Source organism: Leptodactylus fuscus, chromosome 8 (genome assembly GCF_031893055.1).
Source record: "Leptodactylus fuscus isolate aLepFus1 chromosome 8, aLepFus1.hap2, whole genome shotgun sequence".
In the NCBI taxonomy this organism is placed as follows: domain Eukaryota; kingdom Metazoa; phylum Chordata; class Amphibia; order Anura; family Leptodactylidae; genus Leptodactylus; species Leptodactylus fuscus.
Genome location: NC_134272.1, coordinates 67,038,562 through 67,059,993, shown reverse-complemented (window position 1 = coordinate 67,059,993; position 21,432 = coordinate 67,038,562). Strand labels below are relative to the sequence as shown.

General features: G+C 40.9%; 1 protein-coding gene across 2 annotated transcripts in view; it reads left to right on the top strand.

Annotated features, from left to right (window-relative positions):
- Positions 1-21,432, top strand: part of OSBPL6 (oxysterol binding protein like 6) — a 176,744-nt gene that overhangs the window by 118,073 nt on the left and 37,239 nt on the right. Inside the window, exons 8-10 of one of the 2 annotated variants that reach the window (XM_075284003.1) lie at positions 10,329-10,461; positions 11,639-11,742; positions 17,641-17,733. In XM_075284003.1, the coding sequence (XP_075140104.1) occupies positions 10,329-10,461; positions 11,639-11,742; positions 17,641-17,733 (330 nt within the window). The remainder of the gene's footprint in view (positions 1-10,328; positions 10,462-11,638; positions 11,743-17,640; positions 17,734-21,432) is intronic. The other variant, XM_075284004.1, reaches the window with a different exon arrangement.

The following is a 21,432-nucleotide window of genomic DNA, read 5'->3' as shown; positions in this document are numbered from 1 at the left end:
TTCCATTTTCAGCTGCGATATCTCACATATGCACAATAATACAGGGCAAAAAAGTTACTAGTTATATATTTCCAAATGTTCCTTTTGTGTTTCAAGCATATTTGAAATAATTTTAGCATATTTGAGTAATTTAGACAATTTAGAAGTTTATGAAATTTAAAAGCAAATTTTGGAAATTTTGAGTTTGTGATTTTTTCCTGTACCAAGCTATGTTTGCAGACAAGAATAGGTGACATAATGACAGAACCTCCCATTAAATGACCCAATTTGTAAAACTAGACCCCTTCAGGTATTCTTTGAGGGGTACAGTGAGCATTTTGATCAAACAAATATTGTTTTGCAAGAATTATTACAAATGCTGAAAAAAAATTACATTTTCATTTTCTTCAAATATGTGTCATTTTAAAACCAGTTTTTTTGCACACAACACGTCAAAAAGAAGAAACACACCCCAAAATATATCACCCCACTTCTCCCGTGTTAAAAAATGTACACTTTGTGGCCTTAGTCCTATATACGCACGTACAGTAGGGCCTAAGAGGTAGGGAAGGCCAAATGGATTTCAAAGCACAAATTTGGCTTGCAGATATTTTAGGCCCATTGCACATTTGAACAAGATTTGAGTTAACAAAGCAATTGAAAACCCCCATAAATGACCCCATTTTATAAACTAGACCCCTTGAGGTATTCATTGAGGGGTATAGTGAGTACTTTGACCCCATATGTTTTTAGAAAATTTGCGTCAAACAAAAAAATGTCATTTTGTTACACAAAAGTGTCATTTTATAGGCAGTTTTTTTGCACATAACACATGAAAATGAAGAAAAAACACTCCAAAATAGATTACTCCATTTCTCCTGTGTTCAAAAATGTACACTTTGTGGCCTTAATTCTATGTACGGACGCCCGGTAGGGCCCAAAAAGAAGGGAGCACCAACTGGATTTCAAGACACAATTTTTGCTTCCAAATGTTTCAGGCCCATTGCGCATTCAAGCAAGATTTGAGTTACCTAAACAATTGAAACCCCCCATAATTGACACCATTTTATAAACTAGACCCCTTGAGGTATTCATTGAGGGGTATAGTGAGTATTTTGACCCCATAGGTTTTAAAAGAATTTGTGTCAAACAAAAAAATTGTCATATTCTTTACACAAAAGAGTCATTTTAAAGGCAGTTTTTTTGCACACAAGGCATGAAAATAAAGAAAAACACCCCAAAATAGATGGCCCCATTTCTCCCGTCTTCAAAAATGTACACTTTGTGGCCTTAATCCTATGTACGGACGCACGGTAGGGCCCAAAAAGATGGGAGCACCAACTGAATTTCAAGACACAAATTTTGCTTGCAGATATTTTAGGCCCATTGCACATTCAAACAAGATTTACGTTACCAAAACAATTGAAAACCCCCATAAATGATCCAATTTTATAAACTAGACCCCTTAAGGTATTCATTGAGGAGTATAGTGAGTATTTTGACCCTATAGCCTTTTCACAGATTTTACTAACCTTGGGATGTATAGGTTAAAAATTACTAAAATGTCCCTTTATCCCCAAAGTTTTAATTTTCACAAGGGGTTAAATGAGAAAAAGCCCCCCACATTTTGTTACAAAATTTCTCCTGAACACGGCAATACCCCATATGTGGCCATAATCTGCTTTATGGGGACATGGTGGGGCTCAGAATGGAAAGAGCGCTATTTGGGTTTTGGAGGGCAGATTTTCCTGGAATAGTTTTCAGGTGCCATGTCGCATTTGCTGAACCCCTAAAGTACCAATACAATGGAAACCCCTCAAATGTGACCCCATTTTAAAAACTACACCCATCAAAGAATGTATCAAGGTGTATTATCACTCTGAGCCTAAAAATGCTTCCCAAAAATTAATGTACAAAATGAAAATTGAAATTTTGAAAGAAATCTGCTATTTCGGTGCCCAATACGTTGTACCCACTTTGTGTTGTCAGAGACCTGCACTCCTAAAACTATTAAGGGGCCATCCCGAGGGTCAAAAAATTATATATGTGGGTGTAAACTGCTGCTTGGGAACACAGCAGGGCTCAGAAGAGAAGGAGCAGTGCGCTTTTTAGCTTTTGGGGTACAGATTTAGAGGGACCCTCTGGGCGCCATGATGTTTTTGCAGAGCCCTGGAGGTTCCAGTAAACTGGAATTCCCTAAGAAGTGACCCCATTTTGTAGGGGCAATTTTAGGGTCTCGGCAAATATGACATGGTGTCCAAACACCAACAATCTAAATCTGCACTCCAAAAGCACATATCGCTCCTTCACATCTGCGCCCTGCTTTGTACCCAAATGGTGGTGTATGCCCACATGTATGACACTGGTGTACCCCGGATAACGGACTTAATGCCATATGTGGGTAGAATCGGCTGTTTGGGCACAGCCGGGCACAGAAGGGAAGGAGCGCTAATTTGTTTTTTGGCGCACAGTTTGGTTTTTGGACATCACTTTTGCAAAGACCCTGAATTGCCAATAAAGTGGAATCTGCAGACATGTCACCCCATTTTGGACACTAGCCCACTGATGGGATTTATCAAGTGGCGTAGCGAGCGCTTTTAACCCTTGAGGGTTGCATTTATTTAGTTTCCAGAAATGAAATCGCAACTGACAATGAGAAGTTAAAAATGAAATTTTTCCAGAGATTCGCCATTTCAGTATCTGATATGTTGTGCCCAACTTATGTCAGCAGAGATACACACTCCAAAAATTGTTAAGTGGGTATCCCGGGCACAACAGCTTTCAGAGCGTTCATCTCTGATACAAGGCAGGCACAACATATTACGCACTGAAATGACGTATTCCTGGAAAAATTGGTATTTTCACTTCTCACAATCAGCTTCGTATTCATTTATGGATAATAAGTTATAGCAACACTTAGGGGTTAAAAATGCTCTCTGTACCCCTGGATAAATCCTTCAGGGGTGTAGTTTCCAAAATAAGGTCTCATATCAGGGGATTCCACTTTACTGGCGTGTCAGCTCTGCAAAAGTGTCATGGCATCCAAAAACCAAACCGTCTGTGCTCCAAAAACCCAATAACCCTTCTTCCCTTCTGTGTCCAGCTGTGCCCTAATATCAGTTTATACCCACATATGACATTACGTACATTATCCCGGGTACACCAGTGTCATACATGTGGCATAAACTGTAGTTTGGGCGCACAGCAGGGCGCAGAAGGGAAGGAGCGCGATGCGGCTTTTGGAGTACAGATTCAGATGTTTGGTATCTGGACGCCATGTCATGTTTGTAGAGCCTGTAAGGTACCAGAAAAGTGGATTCCCCAAAGGAGTGACCCCATTTTGAAAACTGCACCCCTCAAAGAATTTATCAGGGGGTGTAGTGAGTATTAGTATCCGGACGTGACTGCACAGCGGATGGCGAAGAGGGAATATGTAAGCTGTGCGGAGAACATTGCAAACACCAAATTCCCTACTATGTCCCAGGAGCTCCTATGATTGGTCGAGTCACTTTGGGGGTCACTTTGGGGGTCATTTCTGGTGTCCGTTCCCTCATAAGGTGTAAATATGGGGTGTCCCCTGATATCCGCTCACACAGCTTATATATTCCCTACCTGCCGCAGCCAGTTGTATTCTAATGATTTGGCGATTTTTGCGGGTTTTTGTCTTCACATTGCTGGATGCTATATTTTCTTAATTTTTCTGGTGACGCGGCCATATAAGGGCTTGTTGTTTGCGGTATGAGGTGTATTTTGTAATGACACCATTTTTGGGTGCTTACAATCTATTGAGTACATTTTATTAACTCTTTTTTTGCTGGATTTAAAAAAATAAAATCAATTCTGGCATTGAGTTTTCCCTTTTAAATTTTGCGCCATGCAGCGTACAGTATAAGTAACATGTGACCTTTATTCTGCGGGTCGGTACGGTTACGGCGATACCTCATTTATAGTATTTTTTTTATGCGATACTAATTCTGCAGAACAAAAACACATTTGGGGACATAAATCAGTGATTTTTGCATCGCCACCTTCTGAGAGGCGTAACATTTTTATTTTTCCGTGGACAGTGTTGGTTGGGGGCTTATTTTTTGCGGGACAACCTGTGCTTTTTATTGCTACTATTGTGGGGTGTATATGACTTTTTGATCACTTTTTATAGCATATTTTCTAAGGTGAGATGGTGAAAAATCACTACTTCCGGCGGGTTTTTTCCGTTTTTTCCCCCCGACGTTTACTGTATACATTAAATATTATTTCAGTTTTATTGTACAGATTGTTACAGACGCGGCGATACCAAATATGTATTGTTTTTATTAATTTTTAGGTTTTTTTTTACATAACTCATTTTTTTTTATAGAAAAAGGAGACTTTTGGGGCTTTATAACTTTATTCATTTTTTTCAAAAGCTTTATTTATTTATTTTTCACTTTTTTTCACTTTTTCTTTCACTTTTTTATGTGTCCCTCTTAGGACACTTGATTCAGCAATGACTTCATTGCTGAATCAGTATTACAGGCTGGAGACACAGGAGACACAGGCTGCACGTGTCTCCAGTCTGTATCAGGAAGCCAAGCGATGTAGACGCATCGCTTGGCTTCCTGACAACGGGGGCAGGATCAACCAGGTAACAGGGGGCTCAGGCAGTCTGAGGTCACTGGCCAGACCCCAGACTGCATGTTTTGTATATCGGCACCCTCCGATCTCGCCGCGGGGGGTGCCGATACCGCCGGCACCATCACGGAACCGCTTCAGTTCCGTGATCATGTTTGATCACGGAACTGAAGGGGTTAAAACCCCCCCCATCGGAGCCCCCTCCGATGGGGGGTTATGGAGCAGGGTCTTAGCTGTAAGATACAGCTAAGATCCGCTCCATTCACGTCGGCACTGACAGGGAATCCTTCCCTGACTGCCCGACGTAGTTTTCCTATAGGGCAGTCAGGAAGGACCTGTCAGTGCCGACGTAGATTCCCTATGGGCCGGTTGTTAAGGGGTTAAAAGCCCATTGAAATCAATTATTTTTTTTTAGACGATACGTTCTCATCAGTTTTTCTGGATCAACGGATCATAAAAACTGATTACCTGAACAGACACCAACACAAGTGTGAACCCTGCCTTAGATGGACCTTGTGGTCTTTCTCAGCTATCAATCTTCTATGAAACCTACCAATAAATGGACAACTAAGTGTTACACATAATCATTGAGTGTACCAGACTGCGGTGACACATGCCTTTGACGTCAAACTTTTCAATTTATTCTCGAATTTCTAGGAGGAATAACCGAGGAATGGCAGAATAGATTTGCCGTTTCATGGAATACAAGCATTGACTAAAAATAGCCTTGTTGGTCGGTGACAGGTCTTCTTCAAGCAGTACATTTGGATAAATAAGAAACATAGAAGAAATCTGCCGTCTGGAAGGCATGAAGCAGGGGCCGTAGATGGTTATCAGGCCGCTCTGTTCCCATCATCTGTCAGTCTTCCATTTGATTTTCAGAAGTGTTTGAATTGTGTTTTCCATGATTAATTCTATATAAGGAAATCGCTTTTTCCTTTTTATAGCCGCTGTCTCGCTGGAGACCGTGACTCAAGATGGAAATGAATTTATGAAGTATTCAGGTCATTTTGGATGACTTTTAAATATCAGGTCAAAATACAGAAGTTTGTGGCATCGGGGGACATCGGCTCTACCGTCTTTTTAACAATGCGGTCACGTTTTAAAGGTTTGGCCACTTATTAGATGCTCTATAGAAGAAAAAATATCAGAATTGAGTAATAACAAAATATAGATTGTTCATAAAACCATTAAAATGGAACCTTTTATGAAAACTGTATTGAGACATATCATAAATATAAAAACTCTCAATTGTCTGGACTATACTTATACCTATTGAGAAACATGAGATATACTCTATATAGTTTAGTATGCTATTTTTGATAAATTCATAATAGATCTAAAAGGGTAATCCCATTTTAGACATTGATGGATTTACTCAGGATATCCAATAAATAACTGATAGATGCCGCTGCAACAGCCAAGGTTGGGAGTAATAGTTATAGATGAGCGAGTAGTACTTGATCGAGTAGGTATTCGATCGAATGCTACGGTATTCGAAATACTCGTACTCTATCGAGTACTACTAGCTGTTCGAATGTAAAAGTTCGATGCAGAACCAGCATTGATTGGCAGAATGCTATACAGTCGACCAATCAACGCTGGTTCTTCTCCTACCTTTAGAAGTCTTCTCCGTGCAGCTTCCCCGCGGCGTCTTCCGGCTCTTCATTCACTCTACCAGGCATCGAGCCTGGGCAGAGCCGACTGCGCATGTCCGCTTGTAGTGCAGGCATGCGCAGTCGGCTCTGCCCAGGCCCGATGCCTGGCAGAGTGAATGAAGAGCCGGAAGATGCCGCGGGGACGCTGCACGGAGAAGACTGCATGGAGGATCCAGTCCGACCCTCACTCGTGGACTTGGTAAGTATAATTTGACCGAACGTTCCCTACCCCTGAAACGAGCATTTTCCCCCATAGACTATAATAGGGTTCGATATTCGATTCGAGTAGTCGAATATTGAGGGGCTACTCAAAACGAATATGGAACCTCGAACATTTTACTGTTCGCTCATCTCTAATCTCTACCAGACTCTTCAGCTCTCCACAGAACTGGTACAATGCAGTGGGGCAGTAAGGGTATATGTTGTTGGGACCCCCTTGAGCCTGATGGTGGGCCCTTGATGGTGAGTGCAAGCTTCAGGAGTAGAAGCATAACTTGAAACTTCTGGCCCCCAGTGCAAAATCTGTATTAGGGCACCTACCTACTTTTTCCCATTTAGTATAGTGGCAGAAACCTTGGAGCTCCCTGAGGGTCCAGCACCTGATAGCGACGGTTACCGCTGTACCCTTATTGATATGCCCCTCCTCTGGAGACTGTGTTGTAGAGAACAGCACTCACAATTTTACAGCACTTGGAGAAGAATAGATAAAACGGGCTAAACCAAACCCTTCTCTTGTCTACAAAACATCTGCAATTCCCAGGCTGTGCGGTGCAGATCCAAAAACATTGCCCATCTTATCTAAAACTAATTTGTAATATTAATAATGTATAAGTAGTGTCGTAGTTTAAGGTCTATTCAACAATTACTAAAATCTCTGAAAAAAAGGTGGAACTGGCATCTAGTAAACCGTTATGGCAACTCCTGTCGATGCGCCATAGATGTCTAAGATGGGAACAGGTCTTTAAAAATGTATATGCAATTTTTTTCTTTTAAAGGAACACAGACATACACTACTACATACGCTATGCCAAGTGGAGGGCCTGAGGGGGTGATAAGGAATATTTTACCTTTTGATGTCCTTTGAATCCCTTTGCCATGCACGGCTTCTCAGGCCTCCAGCAGAAATGAAGCAGATTATATTTTTCCCAAAGTGTTTCTCTAATTTCCATAGAATACAAAAACTGATTTTATAATTGGCTTGAAGGAGAACTTGTGTATAAAATGGATAGTAAGACATTCAGATTTTTTCATCCATTCTTATTAAAGAAGAGGAAATCGGTCAAATCTTTAAAGTGTTACTCCCATTTTATTCTAATTGCTATTGTGTCGGGAGGAGGGAGGGGATATGGCTGACTTCCTGGGACACGTGAATCTAGAACCTCTTGAATACTTGTAGTATAATCTTTAATTTTTGTAAGATTCCTCTTCTCCATTGCCTCTGCATGGGAATCCTTCTGAATTGTGGTGAATGTAGACACTGACCATTGGAATAACCATAAGCGGTGCAGAGGTTGCCCTGAAAACTGGCAAGTCCCCAAGAGTCCCCAATAGTATAATTGATCTTAATTTTGCATGGGTGTCCAATAGCGTCACATTATTTCTCTGAAGCTCCTTTGCAGTTTTTTACTGTACATGACCTTGACTATAATATTATAATTAAGATTTAGCCAATGACAGATCTTATTTCAAGGGTCCTGGTGTTGAATGAACATCATTATTAATAGGTAAATTATAATTCATGCTGTAGCTTTAATGAAGAGATTTGTTAATTTAAAAGGTTATGCAACTGGAAAATCCATCAGTATGAGTCAGTGGTAAATATACATGAGGTCTGAATTGACAGATGATGTCTAAAATATTAATGCGCTGCTATATAGGGAGAGTGGGTGGTCAGCAGCCGGTGTGCTATGAGACATGACCTTGACGGTTCTAGATTACGAGCTAGAGAGACCGTCCCTAGTTCTCTGTATGACTCCTGGATCTGTAGACTGTTAATGAGTCCAAAATTTTATATATTTTTTGCAAAAAAAACGGGGGATGGATCAAAAGTGTTAGAAAGTACATTCTACTCGCCCGATAAAGATTATACATTTTCATGGGTTTACAGAGGCAGAATCATATGTGTCTATTAGATAAGTTATTTCATCAGCAAGAGTTCCTGGAGCATGGCTCAAAAATATTGGTAGCTTTGCACAATGAATATTAATGTTCTGAAATGTCAGATGAAACGAGACACAATGGCCGAAAATTTCCACTTTACCTACTTTGCATAAATAAGTAGCACCAATATTGTCATGAGGGAATAGTAAGTAGTTCCTGTCTCACCTTCCAGCACTTGTAATTTTCCTTCCATGTCTGTAGTCTCTCTGTAAATGATCAAAACACTTTGCCAAAAAATCCATCCAATTGTAACACTGTAAATAAAAGTCAACGGAGAGGGATAGTCACAGGTGCAGTATATGTCTGTCATTGTGTCAGGGAGTAGCAAAGGGAAGAAATGTGATTGGATACTTTTTCTGTGTCCTGACCTCTGTTGCTTCTTAGCTGTCCTGGGTGAGCTCTTCGGGCCTGCTATAAGGGTGGCTTTTCACATACCAGTTGTCTCATGGCAAAAATCCATCAGTGCTCAAACCAATCAACCTTTCAAGAGGACCTTTGACCACCTCCACCTCTTTGCATTTTTCAATAGTTGCTCAGTTGGAATTTTTTTCTCTAGCACCCACCACCATCCCGAGCATTCAGTGCTCAATAGGCTAATTCGATTTTCTATAGTTACACGGGTAGTTTTGGAACAAACAAGACACCTAGGACCGTCCACTTTGACTGATTCCTCAGCAACAGTGGAAGTTAAAGGACAAAAATCCAACAGGTCTAGAATAAGTGGAGCAGCACCAATTGAAGAATGGAAAGAGTTGGAGTTGATGGAGGAGGTTAAAGGCTATCTTTAACCAGCAATGAGTTAACGAGTCATTTGCTAGCCTTGCTAACGACAACCACTATATGAGACACCACCCTTAATCCTCACTCAGATCTCTTACTGGGGGTGTAGAGATAAGTCAGGGGTAGGGAACGTACGGCTCTCCAGCTGTTGCAAGACTACAACTCCCAGCATGCATACTTTGATCTGCTGTTCTTGGAACTCCCATGGAAGTGAATGGAGCATGTTGGGAGTTGTAGTTTCTCAGCAGTTGGAGAGCCGAAGGTTCCCTACCCCTGAGATAAGTATTTCCTTGCACGTCTAGCTGTCTTTTTCTATGTATGATTCTGATCCAGCTCTTGACCTGAGCTTGCCTTTACTCTTGTTCTTGTTCTGTCTTCGTGCCCGAAAAAAAAAAAAATAAAAAAACTCCAACGGTATGCCCTCAATTATTAAAGGAGGGGTATAGAGGGGTATAGAAGCTTTGAGATATGAACTCTACAGCATAGGGACTATGTATGGAAACTATATGAAGAACACTTGTATATAGAATATCAGTCATGAGTGACAGATCTAATAAATGTATAAGATGGTTAGAGGTTATAAAATGATCAGGTCCGAGTAGCTCCGTTTAGTAGCATGTTCATGTAAATATTGATCCAGAAGTATGGTGGATTCTGCTTACCCCTGTCCATACAAGGAAGACAAAAGTAGTAAACTTGGTACAGTTCAACCTTTAAAAGAGACCTGGGTCATATAGATGGGAGAGAACTTCATCCACCTTTACATTGACTCTTGCTCTTTATGTCCCACTCTTCTTCATGGCGAATACTTTTCATACATACTCTGTGTGTTTTTCTTTGTGTTGCTTTTCTATGTTTTTTGTTCTATGCGTTTTAACTTTTTGTAACTTTTTATGTGCAATAAATCCTTTTGGTTTTACCCTGCTCTATGGGTTCTATCTATTATAGCTGGTACACGGGATATGCCATACATGTCCCATAGATACAGGTTCCACCTCTTGGACCTTCATCAGTCTCGAGAATCGGGGCCCCTGACCCCATTCTCTCAGTTGCAATAAGTGGAGGGAACAACGTGTATAAGCAGTTCTCTCTGATTTCCATTGTAGACCTATATGATATGTTATTTCTTTCCCTCATTAGGTTCCACAGAGTAACTTCTTGTGGCAGTCGCCTATCCCATGCAGCACCAGTCTCCCAGCCACATGTACTACTGGTCAGAGTAAGGTTGTAGCATGGCTACAGGACTCGGAGGAAATGGACAAGTGTGCAGAAGGTATAATGTGCGGTTAGGGTGGACTGTTGTCAGACCATTTAACTATTTATGGTTGCACTCTGTCTAGATATCATTCAAGAAAAGGATATAATTATAATACAATTCTGTTACCTATATTTATTTCACTAATTCAGACTCGGAGGTATGCTTTACAGCAGACACATGGACCAAAATTATCTGTAGACTGGAGGTCACTTGTTGAGATCTGTAAGAGTGTGTACAGTGGAAAGAGGATGATCACCTACAGTAAATGGTGAAACCTGGATGATCTACCTATAGGTGTTATGTTTCATTGTGATACAGTTTGTGGTGATAACCAAATGACTGTTGAGAAGTGATCTCTCCAGAACAGGAACCATTAACTTTATTAGGTTTAGAAACCAGAGTGAAAACAAGATTCCAGAAAAAAAAATTAAAGAAAAATATTGATATGGAAAATCACCAAAAAATCCTAAAAATATGTTTAATAAAAATTTGAACCAAAGAGTAATTTTTATGCGTTTATGCCCCATTTCACTATCTCCAGGCCATCTATCTCAAGCATATTGTTTATAAATCGTCCACTCCCCCCCCTCAAAAAGATGTGAGTCCTAGAGATGGAATTCTAATGGTCTGATTTAAGATAAGAATATCCTAATCCTTCATATTATATTTTTATTATATAGAATTTTTTTACATTTTTTTTTTTTACCAATTTTCGCTTAATAGTTATTTGTTACAGATCGGTAATTTTAATCTATGGAAAATACAGCCCCGAGATGAACTGCACTCTTAGAGATAATAGACTGGAATAGCCGACATTAATGTTTCTCCTAAGAATTTTTATTTTATTTTACTTTGGCCGGCCTGCCCTATTCTTAGTCCTCCATTATAACAATATAATGTATCCCAAATCATAATTCAGATTTAATATGTCGGACTATAATTGAATTGCCTCTTCTCTGTTTTGTGTTATCTTCGTAGCGATTACCATAGAGGAATGTAAATGGAAGACTTGGCAGTAACCATTCAATAATTGTCAAGAAGGGACGCGGTCTAGAATTCTAATTATATTGATTAATCTATGACATACTATGAGCATTATTTACTAGATAGATGGCATATGTGGCATTAAGTTGTGTTTTATGTTGTTATATCCTCTGCCGGTTCTGATCTGTACTTCTCTTGCATGTTTCAGATCTGTCCAAGTGTCAGTCCAACCTGATAGAACTTAGCAAGCTGCTTCATAATCTCGAAATGCTGCAAAGGACTCAGTCTGCGCCCAATTTCATTGACATGCAGGTACAGTCAAAGCTACACTTAAAGAATGTCTAAGTATAATGGAGTCTGTTCAGCTGGAAAGGTTATAAAATCGCCTAATGAATGACTCTCCGAGCCGGATATTAGTATAAGCCCTAGAAAAATGAGATGTATACTGATGGTACCAGTTATTGCACCAACACGTGCGAGCTTGGAAGGTCAAATTTAGCGTTGGCCCAATAATTGTAGAAGGACTAAGTAGAAGATATTCATCATTATATAGCCAGAGAACATCAGCATGACGGCAGCGGGGAATTGCTGAGGTGAGTATCACAGTTTCTTACTTATGTTGATCATACTTTAAGAAAAAATTTGGCTGCTAGACAACCCCTTTAAGGTTGAGGCCCCACATTGGAATGGGAAATGGGCTCAGTCCACTCTTGGCTTTGACTCAATAAACCCACTGCAACAAAAAAGCTGCCAAAGGTCTCAGGCTATATAGCCTGAACGCTGGAACCCCACCAATTACGAGAGCGTAAGACGCCAAGTCCCCAGTATGAGTAGAGTGGTGACTGTGCATGTACACGACATCTGCAGTCATATATTCTTGTCATTGATGGAGGTTCCTGAATTGGGAGTCAAAGCAATTAGTAAGTCATACCCTATTCTGAGGCCTGTCAGAGGTCCCAGTGTCAGAATGGACATCTATGGTAGGTAGGAAATGGTGGAGATTTCCATTTAAGTCACGCCAGGAAACTAATATGTTATAATATAAGTTTTAATTTTAACAAAATCAGGCAGGCCAAGATGCAGGCACAGATTGGGGCTTGAAGTGCCGATTGGGTGCATGATGAATGATAAGGACTGATGGTTGTTTTTTTTGTTTGTTTGTTTGTTTTTTTTTAAAAATGTAGATTGTAAGCCCCACATTGAGCTTACAATGTACATTTTTTTCCCCTAACAGTAGGTCTTTGGAATATGGGATGGTGCAGATGGTTTTTTTGCCCTTGGCGGGATTTGAACACCAGGACTCCAAGCTGCAAGGCTGCAGTGCTAACCACTGAGCCACCGAGTGGCCCCCGAATTTACCCCTTTGTGTCCAGGCCATTGTAACCTGAAGGACCATTGTACCCTGCACCAGATGCTGCAGAACATAGGAATACATCCACAGCATCTTCTGGAAAACATTTAATATCAATCGATTAACAAGTGACAGGAATCTACATATTTGTTTTCAAGAAGAGGTTCTGCAGCAGCTGTGATGTGTTTTTCTAGGAACTGGGAAAAATTTGTGAAACTGTCTTAAATAAAAGCTGTCTGTTGCATATAAGCCAGGAACCGAGGAGATTAACTTGACTTCTCGGCATTATCAAAACTTCGGTATTTCAACATCTTTAGTCTCTGTTGTATGTCACGTTGCCCTCAGTCATTTTTTTAAGCCCACTGTCTGGCTACAAGAGGGGCGGACATGCTCTCATGGAGATGGAGATTTCAAAGACGATGTCGGGCATAAATTATAGACCTGTCCAACAAGCACTGCTAATAGAGACAGAAGAGTCAGATGCGTCCATGAATCAGAAGAGACAGGCCCTCCGTTATCTGCCACATGTATAAAAATATATTCTTACATGGATGATCTTCATGTAGGGGGCACGTACTGTAGTAAGGGAGGTAGGGCCCAGCACTCCTCAAACACTGTTTATTTAGCTTGACAGATTATGTATAATGATGTTTTATTAAGGATTTTCAAAATGTAAAATACAAAACAAACAGGAAAAAACAATAAACGAGGCACGCAGGCCACAAACAACAAGGATGGGCAAGGGGACAACCCTTGAACAATGTGTCATAACAGTAGAAACTCTTACTAGGGCACGGTAAGAGGGAAAACAGGGCAGCAAAAGCCAGCCTAAACGAGTGATAATACTAAAAACAAAAAAAGGGGGGAGGAGAACAGAGACCAGACAAGAACAAAGATGACACAGAAAGGGACAATAGCACAAACACAAAAGACAGGACAGGACTGAAAGGGGGACCAGAAGGGAAAAAGGAAAGAGGCGAATGCGAAGAGCGTTTGAGCCCCAGCTCAGGAGAAAGAAGAGGAGAAGTCAGAAGACTCCTGAAATAGTACCCAAGGCCGCCAGAGGCTCTCGAATCTGGAGGAGTCAGGAGGATCCTCAGCCACCAGAGCTTCCATTCTCCGGATGAGGAGAAATTCCTGGAGAAATTCGAGCATGGAAGGTGGAGTAGGGCTGCGCCAGTGCCTTGGTATGACAGCCCTGGCAGCCGTGAGGAAATGCCCCAGGAGGTCCTTCTTAATCTCGGACAGTCTACCAGGAATGACCTGACAAAAGGGCTAACTGGTGCGAAATGGCGACAACTCGCCCACATACTCTGGAGTATAAGGAGAAAACTGCATCCCAGAATGGCCAAAGAACATCACAGTCCCACCAAATGTGGAGCATAGTGCCCCTCTCAGTACCACAGCGCCAACACCGGTCAGGGATTTTCCGTAGGGAAAATCCTGTGAAGGAGGTCAGGACACCGATACCATCGGGTTAGAATCTTAAAACTCCTCTCCTGCACCCTGCAAGGTAGGGCCAACTTGTGAGCCAGTAAAAAGGATTTGTCCCAGTCAGCAGGCTGCAGACCTAAGGAGAGGTCGGCAGTAGCTTGACAGATTAAAGGTATAAAAGAACACCCCAGAAAATGTCTCCTACGTGATTCCAAATTGTCTTTTGCTATGTTATCTACATTGGTTTTGCATTTCTGCAGTGTTGAGTGGTGAGTTCTGAACACAGCTCAGTTGCTCCTCAAGGCACCAGGAACTGCAGTGAGCACTTCCATCTTTATTTTCAAAATGTTTTTTCTTTTTTTAAAATTTTCTCCAAATTTAAATTTGGTTATATTTGTGGGGAAACCGTTTTAACCAAATGTACTTCTATACTAGATGATGTTTTAGTTCACTGATCTTATTCTTTTTTTATTACACTGGTATGACAGCCAAGACTTCATACTGGTAAAATCCTTGGTAAGCGTCCATTGATAGAGGCCGAATAAAACAGCGCTGCTACAGAGGGTTACAGTCTATTGAATCTTTCCATAGTAAATACAGGCATTACACAAAGCAACATAATACAATGAATGAAGCCTAAGCAGTAATGACAAGTCAATGACTGCTTTATTATTGATTTTCGGGTCAATGTCTAACCTGCTGAGTACACGGCTGAAGGCGTCATTACCAGGTTGCTATGAAGACTCGGGTCTGCCTAGTATTATAGTCAGTGTACCTTTTATGGTGAATAACAAAGATGCAGACTCAAGTCTAAACTGCTGCATAATGTATACATGTTGTATAAGTATACAGCCATCTGGCGATAATACAAAGTCAATAACCTATGTGCAAGGACTTCACTTTGAAAGGATATCGAGATCAGAGGTCAGCGGTGTAAACATTTCAGATTTTCTAATTTTTTTAAAAAATTTTTTTATGTATTTTAGTAATTTTTGGTATATCATCAGAATTTTGTAGTGTTAAAGATATTAAAGGGGTGTTTCAGTTTATTAAAATGATAAAGTGCATAGTCCGTTCAGCCGAGGATCGAGTGGAGAGTCTCCATTTGGGTCTCCAGTCTTTCTCTACTGTTATCTATGTATGAGAGCACCAGCCAATCAGTGAATGGGGGCTATTCTCATGACTGTTATTATATATAGGTTATCTTCTATTGTTGGCCGTTTTCACGGATCCCCTTATACGCTGAAATGCATGGAGGATCTGCGGCCCCCCTTCGGTGCAAGATGGCCGTGAACAAGGGTCTAGTCTAACTTTGCACTGTTTAAAAGTGAGACTGATTTAGTTTACCTGACCTCCTGTTTTTCTAAATCCGGAAGGGAATCCTTTTTAATAGAAAGTGAATCAGTGTTAAAGTAGTGCAAATATTTAGATGGATCAAAAAAAAAAAAGAAAGTTAAAAGAAGGAAAATGTGAGTTAAAAAGTAAGCACTAAATCATAAAAAGAGGATTTTTTTGTACACTTTGAGGCCCGGTTCACATCTGTGTTCATGTTTCCATTTGGGCAGTCCGCATGAAGACCCCCAAACGGAAACCTATACACATTAAAAAGCGGTTACCTAAGAAAACCGCATGAACCCCATAATGGGCTATAATGGGGTCCGTGTGGTTTCCGCTCACTTTCCGCAAGAATCATGCGGAGAGAAAAGTGCTGCTTTTCCGAACAGAAACCGAAATGCAGATGTGAATGGGGCCTTCGTTTTGCAGCATTTTCTCATTTTTTCTCTGAAGGGACCATACAACAGCTTCACATAGAGCCTCCCATCCTCCTGACCATCAGTTTGGTCTTGTCTTTTTGGTCTTGTCTATAAAATTGGGCCACATATATAAAAAAAAATCGCCTTGTTGCCCATGACAGCCAGACAGAAAACATTAGGTTGCATCATGATTGGTTTTCCATAGGCAACGAGGCCTGTTTAGCCAGTTTGGTAAATATGGATGAAGTTTAGGTGTGACTATGCTATATGTTGCAGCATCACAATGTGTTTTTTTTTTTTTACTATTGTTTGTTGCTGTGTGTTAATATATTGGACTGTACATTGTGAAAAGTCTGAATTGTTTTAATGCTTTATTAACACTTTCTTGTCTTTGTATTTTATGTGACAAGCTCCTCTTAATAAGAGGAATCTTTGTTTATATAGTGCCGACATATTTCGTCGTACAGACAAAATCAGACATTACCGGATAACAAACCCCCATAGACATTCCATCGTATGACAGGGCAGCCTCACACAATACATGTGAATGGGTTCTGTGGGTTTAGTATGTGATTGGCTTTGAAGTGGACAAACTCACAATGTACTGACTAAGTAGAGATGCAAACGACCAAGGTGCAAAATGGCAATGAAAAACAGATTTGATTCATGGATACCCTATACATTTCAGTGTATGGAGGGATCCGTGAAAATGGTCGAATGGACATGACCTATATTTTGACAGTCTTGGCTGACAGTACACAATTCTAATAATTTATGTAGTGACCCACCAGCCATATCCAAGAAATCACAAGTACAAGGATTTGGAATAGGTTCCGGGATATATTTAGGGTACTCTCATGGAAACATTGCATACGTAAAGTACAAGGATAGGTCCTCAGAAATTGTGCAATACTTATAGAGGGATTTTGGATTAATGTGGACAGTGTTGTTGTGGTGTCTAGTATGTGGCCACTTTTACACCGGTTTATTAACTGCCTGATCTTAACCTAAAGTATGTTATCTACGTTTGCTATTAACACATCCTATTGTTGTATGTAAGTAGCCGTTTTATCGGACTGTAGTAGCCTTCATCGGGTTTAATGTTAGAAAGTTAAATGTACCCCATTTCTCTTTTTCTGAAAATTTTGAGAAATATATACAAAGAAATATATTAAATAGTTCTAAATTATACTTAACAAAAAAACGTCATCAATGCTGCGGCTGCATGGCGGCTTTGGCCGCAACAGGAAGATCACCATGTGGCTCTGAGACTCCTTCACTAATGTAAGTAAATGGTGCTGCATTGTGACCCCCAAGGGTGCTGAAACTGTGACCTCTAGTTGCAAAAAGATTGAACTGCTGGGTATTTTGCAATTAGAAGTAGTAGCACTCATGGAGCTGCAATGTGAGTCCATTCACTTACATTAGTGAAGGCATCTCAGGGTGATACAGCGATCTTTTTTTATTTTTTGCTTGTGCATTGCTTGTATGCAATACATTTCTTTACCGGACTGCAGTCTTTGTGTCTATTTACATACAGCACTAGGACGGTAGATGCATAAGCCACACTTGTACTACTCCTTTACTAATATACCTTATCAGCATGTGTTGTCCTGCTTTGTCTCTGACTTTAATAGCTTTCTGTTGCTTTTAATGGTTTGTGCAATTCAGGCTAACTGTGTAGATATGTCAAAGAAAGACAAGCGCACGGCGAGGAGGTGGAGGACAAAAAGTGTCAGCAAAGATGCAAAAATACAACTTCAGGTACAATATTCATCCATGCCATTTCTTACTTGAACTTTTCTGTTTTGCTGCTGTGCATGCATTAGGAAGAACATGATACTTTAGAATACGGTAGATATATCCAGGGAGGTTATGACGTATATAAAGGTGTCCTCAGCATGGCATGTTTGCACCACTTACTCAGTTTCCGTACAATGGTTGCATGGTTGTATTGAAAACCCTCTAATGTCTAACAACTTTTTGCTATCATTCGCTCGATGTGAGGCTATGATCACATCTGCTTTGGAGTCGCTGTTGCTGAGTCTGTCAGGACTCTGTCTAGTGATGCCTGTGAAAAAAAAAAATCTTGGTCACCTGATAGTCATCATTTAAGTCAAAGGGGTTCCCTCGGAATCTGTTGTCCATTAATTGATAGACAATTTTTCCATTCTTCTTATTCTGCAACAAATCATAATAACCGAGACAAAGACGCAAATGTGAATGCATTTTGGCAGCTATGGTTTCCGAATAGCATTCCAGATTGTTTTATTCCTACTATCAAAAGCGGCAGAACTGCAGACTAAAGCTCAAATGGAAGCAGAATCCATATTTGAACATAACTTTTATCTTTCGCTATCAGGAATCTTGCTGCTGTTGACAGATCTTCATTCTAAATATGGTTTGCTTGTCTACTAGAGATGAGCGAACAGTAAAATGTTCGAGGTTCGATATTCGTTTCAAGTAGCCCCTCAATATTCGACTACTCGAATCGAATATCGAACCCTATAATAGTCTATGGGGGGAAAATGCTCGTTTCAGGTGTAGGCAACGTTCGATCAAATTATACTTACCAAGTCCACGAGTGAGGGTCGGGCTGGATCCTCCGAGAAGTCTTCTCCTTGCAGCGTCCCCGCGGCGTCTTCCGGCTCTTCATTCACTCTGCCAGGCATCGGGCCTGGGCAGAGCCGACTGCGCATGTCCGCACTACAAGCAGACATGCGCAGTCGGCTCTGCCCAGGCCCGATGCCTGGCAGAGTGAATGAAGAGCCGGAAGACGCCGCAGGGAAGCTGCACAGAGAAGACTTCTAAAGGTAGGAGAAGAACCAGCGTTGATTGGACGACTGTATAGCATTCGGCCAATCAATGCTGGTTCTGCATCGAACTTTTATATTCGAATAGCGAGTGGTGCTCGATCGAGTACGAGTATTTCGAATACCGTAGTAGATCGAATACCTACTCGATCGAGTACTACTCGCTCATCTCTAGTGTCTACCCCTCCCAATCTTCTTATGTGCACTCCAAGTTGTGCACTTAATGGGACATATCCTGATTGGTGGGGGTCTGAGAAGTTGGACTTCCACCGATCTCTAAGCTAAGCCCTATCCTGTGAATACGCTTTACATTACAGAGATAGAAAGATCCCTTTAAAGAAAAGCTATAGGTATTCAGAATCTGTAATACTGATGAACGGTAATATACCTAGTTAGAATCTGTTAAATTTTACAAAAGCATATAATAATAGAATATAAAAAATAGCTGATCCTGATTTCTTCTTCAGGTATCTATTGTATGTTTATAAGGAAATATTCGACAAGCTTTAGACATCATATTGTACACACGCATTGTAGTGACACGCAGCTGCTATCCTGGGTATAAATAAAATTTCACGTCCTGGTAAATATAACTGGGGCTTGGAGACAAAATAAGATTTGACAGCCACTTCCTTCTTCCCTAAAATAGAACTTGTGAAAAAACTTGCGAGGCTGTGATGAGACTCCCCGGTGAGACTCAGGACTTCCCAGCTCATTCACATTCTGCTCAGCAACTTTTGTCAAATGGGTTGAAAAATCTTTTACAGTCAGCAGGAGATGGCAGGGCTCACACGAAGCTGTGTATTGCGTTATGCATCTCTTACACTCCTCCTTATGTTAACCAATGATATATTTCATAGTGCAAATGAAGTGGTGATGGCAGAGATGTAATGTAATACCGGCGCTCCAATGCAAAATTTGCAACACACTACCAACCTAGCATATGCCAATGATAAATTTAATCTTTCTACTGTGACAAACAAATGTTTGGGTGTTCCCCGGCATCAGTGACCCGATGCAGTTGCTGCACCTTTAAATCCAAACTCCTGGGCAACGCCTTTCTCTTAGCACCCTTTATTATATGTATATGAGTAGATCATTGTCTTATGTGTATATGTGTAAGAGTCCATGCACACTACCTAGTGTGCTTAGTTCTTATCAAATAATTAGGGTGCCTTCACACGATGTTACGCTGCACTCATTCTGAACGTAAAATGAGTTCAGAATGAGTGCGTAAAAAGCAGCTCCCATTGATTTGAATGAGTGCTGGTGTGCCGGCATACGCGCGCTACCCATTCAAATCAATGGGAGTCTTTTCTCCCTATTGCTTTCAATGTAGCCAGTTCGCACGGAGTTAACACGCTCGCATTCTGGCACGTATACACGTGTCCGAATGTGAGCACTTAAAACAGATCCCATTCATATCAATGTATTGTTACAGGTGTATAACGTGCATAATTTTGCGCGCGTAATTTTGCGTTATACGCCCGTAACGATGTATTGAAATGAATGGGATCTGTTTTGAGCGCTCACATTCTGACACGTGTATACGTGCCAGAATGCGCGCCTGTAAACTCCGTGTGAACTCGCCATTATAGAGAAAGTCCTATCCTGCCCTGTGATATCAGAATGGGATGGAACCTCCCCATAGAAATGAATGCATCATGGAAGGCACTTGTAAGTTATCTGAGTGTGGTTTGAGTTCCTTCTGTTAGAAAATTGGCACCCACTTGGGCTGCACACTGAGCCCTGAAACATCATCTCCATCACAAATCTTTATTCTACATTTTGCAACTTTGAAACATAGAAGATTGACGTCAGGAAAAGTCTGTCCTTGTATTAATACCATTTTATCTTAGGACAGATGTGTTTATCCCAGACATGCTTACATTCACTTAGATCCACTGAAAGTTTGTTCCAAGACTCAGCTACTCCCTTTCGGTTAGTATGTGGAGCCATATGTAATTCCATGCCCCGTTCATTTAGAATGAATAGCATATACCATTGGTATACTAAACAGAGCCTCTTATTCCTACTTACAGAAAACTATCTAACCTTGCCGACTCTCCTCACTCCAGAAGCAATTCTATCTATCTAATAAGATATGGCAACTCAGGGATTTAGTGGTCATAGGGTTTTGTGTGATCGGATCTCCTGATCCACAGGAACATTAGATGACTAAATTTTGGGATAAGGTAAGATCTGGTTCACATCTGCGTTCAGTATTCCGTTCGAGGCGTCTGCTTGGGTACCCCCCGAACGGAATACAAGCGGTGAGCTTATGAAAGCACACAGACCCCATAGACTATAATGGGGTCCGTGTGTTTTCTGCGCAGTGTCCACATAGAACATTCGGAGAGAAAAGTACTTCATGAACTACTTTCCTCTCCGTGAGGACACTGCGCAAAAAACACACGGACCCCATTATACTCTATGGGGTCCGTGTGCTTTCATTGCTTACCACTTGTCAGTGCGTTTGGTAATCCATTCAGGGGGCCCCTAAGCGGACTTCCCGAACGGATTAACGAACGCAGATGTGAACCGGGCCTCAGGGAAATAAAACAATCGATATAATTTACCATGTGCTGTCCATTAGGTTATTTTTTTATTTATTTTTTTAACAAGACTACACAAAATGGGTTATAAGATA